This window comes from Nicrophorus vespilloides, unplaced genomic scaffold, assembly GCF_001412225.1.
Source record: "Nicrophorus vespilloides isolate i.1.1-1 unplaced genomic scaffold, Nicve_v1.0, whole genome shotgun sequence".
Taxonomy (NCBI): Eukaryota; Metazoa; Arthropoda; class Insecta; order Coleoptera; family Silphidae; genus Nicrophorus; species Nicrophorus vespilloides.
Window position 1 is genome coordinate 460,722 of NW_017096804.1, and position 10,127 is coordinate 470,848.

Here is a 10,127-nt window from a genome sequence, read left to right on the forward strand (position 1 = left end):
GTAAATATCATCAATCCAAGCAATATCCATTAAAAATCTTGCTTAACTTTAAAGCAATCTATCTAATGTAAAATAATTTAATGTGTGATCTACATTAATTGATTGATATTGAATGAGCGTACTTTAGAAAGTTAAGCAAGATTTTTATGGATATTGCTTGGATGGATGATATTTACAAAGCAAAGTATCTATTGCATAATAATTGAATGGATGATCTATATTATTTGATTGATATTGATTGAGCATAATTTAGAAAGTTAAGCAAGATTTTTAAAGGATATTGCTTGGATCGATGATATTTACAAAGCAACGTATCTAATGTATATTGATTCAATGGATGATCTATATTATTTGATTGATATTGAATGAGTGTAATTTAGAAAGTTAAGCAAGACTTGTAATGGATATTGCTTGAATGGATGATATTTACAAAGCAACGTATCTAATGTAGAATAATTGAATGGATGATCTATATTATTTCATTGATATTGAATGAGTATAATTAAGAAAGTTAAGCAAGATTTTTAATGGATATTCTTTGGATCGATGATATTTATAAAACAACGTATCTAATGTATAATAATTGAATGGATGATCTACATTATTTGATTGATATTGAATGAGCGTAATTAAAAAAGTTAAGCAAGATTTTTAATGTATATTTCTTGGACGGATGATATTTACAAAGAAACGTATCTAATGTATAACAATTGAATGCGTAATCTACATTATTTGATTAATATTCAATGAGCGTAATTTAGAAAGTTAAGCATAACTTGTAATGGATATTGCTTGGATGGATGACATTTACAAATTCAATTAAAAAAGCATCTCTTCATTAATTAGTAGTTATCAAATAGTCTTTGCATGTTTTAACATCTTTTAATATGTTTTTTTATGAGCAGACAACTAAGAAAAAGTAGAAATAAAATTTGAAACGAAACAAACATAATTTTGCTATCTATTAGATAATTGTTAATTGATTGCAATTAACAAGCAGACGGGAGAGGTAAAAGTTCCCATAATTAGCAAATTATGAACGGATCAGGTAGCAAACGGTGAAGGTAATTGCTATAAAAACTTTGTTTCCGAGTGATTTGCATCAGTAATTGAGAAGAAAACAAAACGAGAGAAAAAAAGCAGGTGAAAAACTTGTTGTTTTAATGAAATTGGAGAGTGGAGGTAATTAGAAAATTACGGAAAAGTGGTGAGATTTGATAAAAAAAAAATAAATAAATGGAAAATAGAAAAAGAAACATTAAAGCTTGTAACGAAACGTTACTAATTATGAAAAATTCGCTATCTCTACTTCGTTAAAGATAATGAGCGTACGCAGTTTTATTGTGAGCTATAATAATTGTGTAGAGTAAGGAAGTCGACGCGTGTATTCTAGCTATTAGTACGAAAGTGTAGTATTGTTAAGAGGTTTCCTATGCAAGTGAATATGGATCGCAAGGTCAGGCTTCTATAATTATGTAATTTAGTGATAAGACTTATTGTTCTACGTTCAAGTAAAGTGCGAATCTATTTAATGATAATAGACTAAGTTGGTTTGTTTTTTTTAGGGAGGGGAAGAAAAGAAATCAATAAATCGATAAGTGTATTTTGAGAACTAGGTTGCATAGGCTGATGGCAATTAAATAATAAAACTAAATGGATGCGCTTGGACTTAATTGTAAGGCGGAACTCGAGAATTATGCATGTAATGTGTTGTTTATTAAACTTTGTTCGTGCAGTGAAATGCAGAAATAGCATTCATTCTGGCTTATTTTTTTTTTCAATAAACATCGACGTTTACATTATACAATAGTTTGTAGAGGCGACCGCATCCAAAAAAAGCCGAAAAATATAACGGATACGTCAGTTCCTAGAAATAATCCAGCCTTTGCTTTATACATTTCACAGTCAAACAATGTAACTTAATGTACTTACAATGAAGTATCTATGTTTAGTTTTACAATTGACTCAGTCTAATAAAACAAATTATTTTCTTCATTTAAAGTCACACTATTAAGTGCATGCAATAATCAAGGTGTTTTTATGTTGATTTTTTTAATGGAAATGCTTAAATTTTGGTTAAAATCGAAGTTTTTAAAAAGATAAAATTTGTAAAATTAATTAATTATATGCAAATTTGGAATTGGTTTGATCCCATGTCTAAATAATTTGATAGTTTAGAGAATAAATTATTAATGAAATTTATAGCTTTTTAAAGTTGTCCCCAATAGTTTATTTTTTTTTCCTAAAGAACATAATTATTTTTTTTTATAATAAAATAAATGTATGAAATATGCATTAAATTACACAATAATAGATGAAATTTATTCTCTACACTTTGTATTTATAAGAAAATTAACATATAGATCAATCAAATAAATAAATTATAATAAAACAAATAAATTTTATCATATGTAGTTAAATGGAAAACATTATAATTAAAATGACTATTAAATACAGTATGTAGTAAATCTTATTATATTTATATAAAATTATTTGATGGAACATTTTTGTTTGTGAGTATAATTAAAAAAAAAATGTGTAGTAAGGTGATATTTAATTATTTAAAAAAAAAAATTGACCTTTACATTCCATATCAATGTAAAAACCATAATCCTTCGAATAAACGACTTAATTAAAAAAAAAATACTTCATCAACGGAACATTTCTCCACCCAACATTTATCTCAGCAGTTTCTTGTTTGTATATTACATAACAGTAATCAAAAGATGAGAACTGATGTAAAAAAATCTTATTATATTCGTGTTTTTTAAAAATTATCATTTTTCTTTTAAAATTGATAAACTCATTAAATCACTGTTATTAATTAATATTATTGATATATTTTCATAAACTAAATTATTGAAAATGTAATAAATATGGTCTGATTAGTTAAAACGTGAAAACAGTTACAGTAGGAAAACTTCGACAATTTATTATATGATAATGGTGAATGCCATAAAACTGACAGTAAGCTCATTCGAAAGGCAACAGTTTTATTATTAATCTACATATTTAGTGTATATAGTTATTTCATCATTAATTAAAATGTAAAGACCTAAAAAACCATAATGTTTTTTATTTTATTTTTTTTAATAAATATTAAATTTTTGTTATTAACTAGTATTACTTGCAAATTTTCTTATAATGCATTTAATTAATGCAATAAAAAATTGTAAAAATATAACAAAAAATGTTTTAATTAATAAAAATGTGAATATCATCAGCATTTCGTTGCTGAACTTTGACAGTTTATTATTATAATATATTGGTAAATACTATAAACGTGTAAGTAGGCTTATTAGAAAATTCGTAATTTTATCTTGAATTTACATATTTACTTATCTACGTAGTGTATGTGATTATTTGAGTAATTAAATAAAACGCGTTATATTAGCTAATTTCTAATTAATATGTAAAAAATTCAAAAATCTTGTTTTTTTTTTGGAAATTATTTGTTTTGTATAACTTTATGTAAATAAAATGTTTTACATTTAAATAGTTTTATAATATTTTGATTATTTTGAGAATAAATTTAAATTTGTTGTGATTATACAAATACCAATGAAAAGACGTGTGGTAATTAATTAGGTTCGAAGTTGGAATTCCTGAAGAGTTGAACACCTGAGTGTCTTTTATTTATATTTAATATGTTTTCAACAAGATTTCGACGGATCCCATCGAAATGTTGTCGTCCCGTGGTGGGGTCCAAAACGCGAATCGCAACCGGATCCACGCTTTCAGTCTCATTTCATCACGAGACTGTGCGTGGAAATAGCGCGCGCGCTCCTCCAGTTTTCGGAAACCCATCGCATCAGCAGAACCAGCAGCAGTCATCACCGGGAAGCAGAGGAAGAAAAAAGTGTATAGTGCAGTGATGGTGTCTGAGTAGGAACCAGCAGTCGCGCGATGAGGGTGGTTAATGTATCGGAGGAAGTGCTGGAGAACGTCACCTCTTTGAACACGATGTCAATGGACAACGTCTCCTTGGTCTCGAATTTCACCGGCGACGATGAAGCGGTCCTCTACCCCATAGAATGGGTCATCCCCGTGACGGCTATATACGCGGTGATCTTCGTGTCCGGGCTCATCGGGAACGTTAGCACCTGTGTTGTGATCAAGAGGAACATGAGTCTTCACACCGTCACCAACTACTACCTCTTCAGCATCGCCATTTCCGACCTTCTCCTACTCATCTCCGGGTTACCGCCGGAGATGTACAGACTCTGGTCACCAGCAACTTACGTCTTCGGCGAAACTCTGTGCGTTCTGCAGGGTTTCGCCGCTGAGACATCCGCCAATGCTACCGTTCTCACGATCACGGCCTTCACCGTCGAGCGATACATTGCGATATGCCATCCGTTCCTCTCGCACACCATGTCCAATCTCTCCAGAGCCATCAAGTTCATCATCACAATTTGGATAATATCGTTGTGCCTTGCAGCGCCGCAAGCCATCCTCTTCGGCGTCGAATACGAGTTCAGGAACGGTGTTGAATACAGCCGTTGCACCGTCGTCTCCAAGGACTTCTTCCAATACTCCTTTCTCATCTCCACGCTCATCTTCTTCGTCCTCCCGATGACCATCATCACCTTCCTCTACATCCTAATCGGCATCAAACTCAGCAAATCGCGGATGATCGCAACCGCAAAACGCTCTTCGCTCAGCAGCAACAGCGACGGCATTTCCAGAACCTCGAGAGCCGCAACAGCTCAAAAGAGAGTCATCAAAATGCTAGGTAACTTTTATCTACTTATACAATTACAATTCTTTAATATTTCCTTTTATTGAGTAAATTTCACCTTTAATTGATTTTAATCTCTAAATTATTTTATTATAAAATCAATGTCATTTACTTTTACTTCCTATTTCATAGAATTCACATAATCTTCTAAAATCTATATAAGAAATCACTTCCCTTTCATTTCTATGCAATTATACAAATTTTATTCTTCTGATTTTGATCCTGGACAAAAAAAAAACTACAATAAATCTTTATTATTATTATTTTTTTATTAAATTAAATGACATTTGAATAATTAAAAAAATAACTACTTTCGCTTTATTTATAAGTTTTTTTTTTTCACCAAGAATATTCTTAAATTTAATAACTTTAATAATTTTACAATCTGTTTATAATATTTATAAAGTGTTGACTAAACTCAATTTTAAATTAAACAATATTTAAATAATCAAGAAAACTTACAAATTTTATAAACCAAAAATTTCGATTATAATAATTAACAGACAATAAAGCAAAATTAACAATCAATAAAAAAACTATGTTAAAAAGCATAACATATTTTAAATTAAAAAATATTTAAATAATCAAGAAAACTTACAAATTTTATAAACCAAAAATTTCGACTATAATAATTAACAAACAACAAAGCAATATTAACAATCAATAAAAAAAACTATGTTATAAAGCATAACATATTTTAGAATTTTGTAAAATGAAATTGTTAATAGAAACAAATATAAAAGTAAATATTCGAAATATTCCCAACGCAAATACTTTCAAAACTGATATGGAAATGTTGAGAATTGTTGTCCGTCAGCGGATTCATAATTTATTTACATTTTTTCCAATTTGAATATTGATATTTCTATGATATTTCGCTAATTGGGACCTGGAAATGCGATACAAAATCTATCTGTAAATTATTAACAATAAATATTATTTTATTTTGACATGTTTTACCAATAGACAATCTTTTTATTTATTAATCTCATAACGATGGAAATGCCAAGTTTTTTTTACTAAATTCTAATATTAAATTGAATTTATGACTATGTTAAATGTCAGTGAAATATTGTGTAAATATCAATCAAATGCAACAACAAAAAAAAATTGTATTGCTATTAATAGATTTTTAAATTAAAATTATAATTGTCTGATAAAGTAGTTCATACTGCAACATAATGTACGCTAGATAATAAATAATAATGAGTATAAAAGCGTAGTAAAATATAATAACAAAATTCAATACTTGTATTTTTCGTTTTATGAGGAAACACAACGACGACACTCACGAAACTTAAGCTTCTTTTGCAAGATTAATGATGCAGTGAAAAATTGTTGAAAACACATTCCACTGAAAAAATATGATATTTCTTAAACACGGAATTTGCCAAAGTTGACATACTGTTAGATATTTCCTCAAGACAGACATTTTCCAACAGCATGGGGATTTTCTAAATAAACGTTTCAATTTGAACTAATAAACGTGAGGGATTTGTTTAATTTCGACACCTCCATCGATCCGGTAAACACCGCTCACCGGATCCCAATCCAATTATTTATTCAGTAAACACTTCGTGATTTCCAACGAAGAAGTTTGCAAAAATAAAATAAAAAAAATCAAAGCAAATATTAAGATTTGACTCAATTAAAACTCGAATGAATAAAGAAAATGCTAATGATTGCAGCATTTCAGGATCAAATGCAAATGTTCTTTTCAAAGTTGAACTAAGTTTTAAAGATTCAATTTTATACATTTCTAACAAATCCGTTGAGATTTAAGTACATTTTTATATTTATTGTTAAGAGAGAATTTATTTGTGTTGTAATTTATGAATTGATTATCAATTCAAATAGATTTTAATCAATTTGTTTGTAATAAAAATGTGGTGGATTCGCAGGGTAACATTACAGATTCATGTACCACTATTATTGCTTGATCGTATAGAACAAACGCGATAGGAGATGAGGTGTTCGCAAGTATTGTGTAGTTCAAATAGTTCGGTTGCATCGTTATCCGATTATGCGAAACCGATAAGGCCTACATAAACAATGAACTACTACCCAAACTTTGAACCTCTCGCCCGAACGAAAGGGGAGGCTTTGCTTTACGATACCCCCATGTTTTGAACATCGGTTGCCAGGCAACACGGTCAGGTAGATTCGCTGGGTGTGCAAGTTACACGGGCGCAAAACAAACGGGCGAAGCGTCACTTCTATTTTGTTCGGTCACCGCAACGTACGAAACGCAATTTACACATACGTTACAGTACTTAATTAAAGTGAAAACGCATTAACATTACGTGCAGTTCCGATTCATACAATTTAACATCTATTATTTGCTGTCTCCATTTCTCTAATTTTAATAATCACATTCTACTCTTGACATAGTAAACAAAATTAAACACTACAATTTCGATATTTCTATAACAAAAAAAAAAAGAAAGCAAGACACGCGCTTACATTAAACGCAATTAATTCGAATAAATAATGAGTACGAGTTCTTTAATTACATAACAAGTGTAGAAATTTGCATATCGCATCTTTTTGCACCTTTCAAATATCTTTGATAAACTCGAATTTGCATACATTCCATTTACAAAACTATAAAAAAACTTTTACTAGTCAATTCACTCCAACGACCCCACATTAATGCAACTTCTCCAAGACTTTAAAAAACACTCCCCCTCAGTGATGTAAAACATTCGTTTTTTTGTGTTCTATCTCTGTTTATTTTCTTATTATTATTGTTGATTTTTTTTTTTTTGTGCAGTGAAGTGATTGTTACTAATATTTATTTGTGTTTTATTATTATTGTTGATGTTTTTTTTTTTTTTTTTGTAAAACTTTCTGTTATTAAGAGGCTGAAAGAGGCTAAAGCCCATAACAGTCTGCATTTTTTTGTATCACACCCTATATTATATATTATTTAAATTTTATAAATAAATGATGATGCAATGATGACTAGTCAATTTGTAATAAAATATAGCTTAAATTATTAAAATGCAACAGTTTATGTTACCGATCAATATAATATGATATTCATTGTAAATAATCTTTTTAGAAAAAAAATGATGGCGACTGACGAGAATTGAAGTAATTACAAGAATTATTAAAGTTAATAGTAAATTGCTTTATGACTATGTTAAATGTCAGTGAAATATTGTGTAAATATCAATCAAATGCAACAAAAAAAAAATGGTATTGTTATTAATAGACTTTTAAATTAAAATTATAATTGTCTGATAAAGTAGTTCATACTGAACATAATGTACGTTAGATAATAAATAATAGTGAGTATAATCACACATTAGAGCGTAGTAACATCGATAGTTGTAATAAAGTGTAACCATGGTAAATTTCCTTACTTAAAGAAAAATAATGTTCAATTTAAGTATTCAATTTGGATTATTTTTTTTTGCTTAATAATTTCACATAATTCTAAATCATGAATCAATAATTTCAAGTTATTGAAATCAAAATTCACTCTATATATTTTAGTTTTATTGTCGTGTCCCGGGATTAATAATGGATTATCTCGTAGTTATGTCATAGATGGATTTACGAATATTAAATGCAATATTCTTAATTAGTTTTTATTATACACATCAGAGTTTTTGATCTCATGTATTATTAACTGAAAGTTACATTGTCTTCTTAAGTTAATAACTACGATGCAAGGGTTCTTCACTAGACTCTCCAAGAAAGACCATGTTTACACTTCAACCCTCCAATTAAGACTATTTTCTCAGTTCGGCCACCTAACTAAGACTAAATTAAAATAACAAAAGTGTCGTTTTATACGTAAGAAGATATACTGAAAACAAAATAATATTCTAAGTGTAATTTTCCATGGTCTAAAGGGTGAAAAATCTTACAATTGTTTAGGGAGGTGAATTGTGGATGGCATAGTTTTTATAATTAACTGCACAACTTATCCCTTTTAAGAACGTTGCATAAATAATTTGTAAAAAGTACCAAAGTAGTTGTCGTTGTGGACTCCTGGTGGGTTTTATAGAAGAGTTTAGATTAAAGTCAGTGTACTTAATCGTATTTATTTAACACTTAGTATTGATGCAAAATAATTTCTAAACGTTTCATAAAAATAATTTCATCCGTTTTAGATTGGATTTTTTTTTTATAATTTAGAACATACATAAATTACATAGTTTTCTAAATAAGACTACAATTTTTGATTGATTGTAATTTCTTATTAATTTATTTGTCTTTAATTATACCAATAATAATTTTATAAAAAAAAATCGATAACTTGATTAAATAAATATTCTTAAGAACGTTGCATAAATGATTTGTAAAAACTAGCAAAGTAGTTGTCGTTGTGGAGTTCTGGTGGGTTTTATAGAAGAGTTTAGATTAAAGTCAGTGTACTTAATCGTATTTATTTAACACTTAGTATTGATGCAAAATAATTTGTAAACGTTTCATAAAAATAATTTCATGTTAGATTGGATTTTTTTTTTATAATTTAGAACATACATAAATTACATAGTTTTCTAAATAAGACTACAATTTTTGATTGATTGTAATTTCTTATTAATTTATTTGTCTTTAATTATACCAATAATAATTTATTAAAAAAAAATCGATAACTTGATTAAATAAATATTCTTAAGAACGTTGCATAAATGATTTGTAAAAACTAGCAAAGTAGTTGTCGTTGTGGAGTTCTGGTGGGTTTTATAGAAGAGTCTAGATTAAAGTCAGTATACTTAATCGTATTTATTTAACACTTAGGTGATGAAGATTCTTAATCTAGCTTCCAGTTGCTACAAGCATAGGTTGCTATTCAAGAGTAGTATAGACTAGAACTATTACTTAGACTAACTAGGACTCTTCTTAGGGTTCACATGAGTTTCGGGCTAACTAGGATTAGGACCCTTTCTAGGACTAATTTAGAATAACAAAAGTGTCGTTTTATATGTAAGAAGACGTACCGAATACAAAATAATATTCTACTTTTTCCAAAGAATGAGAAATCTTAAAACATAAGTGTGTCTTAGAAGAGACGAAAAATCAATCATGTTTGGAGTAATTGCCGTTGTGGAATTCATGTTGCTGCGACTAAATCTACTCCCAAAGGGTGAGAAATCTAACAATTGTTGGGGCAGGTTAATTGTGGGCATAGTTTTTATAGTTAACTCCAATGTAACAAACCTCCCTTTTAAAACTAGCAAAGTATGAGAAACCCAAGAGTTTCTCCAAAAGGGTTTTATTGCCCTATGCAGATGTTACAAGTGCCGATAGGTTTGTTTGATGTTCTTTTGGGAACTTTCCATAAGACTGTAATTATTGAAACACAGTACACACATATTACTTATTAACATATATATCGATAATTAATAATAAAAATCTTTTTTCTGTGTTG

At 28.8% G+C, this 10,127-nt stretch overlaps 1 protein-coding gene across 1 annotated transcript; it reads left to right on the forward strand.

Annotated features, from left to right (window-relative positions):
* Positions 1 to 3,773: 3,773 nt before the first annotated feature.
* LOC108558229 (neuromedin-U receptor 2-like) lies at positions 3,774 to 7,545 on the forward strand (the record flags this gene model as incomplete). Its single annotated transcript, XM_017915066.1, has 2 exons — positions 3,774 to 4,735; positions 7,520 to 7,545. Coding segments are annotated over exons 1-2 (855 nt in total), but the record flags the coding sequence as incomplete, so codon positions are not given.
* Between the last annotated feature and the right edge of the window lie 2,582 nt (positions 7,546 to 10,127).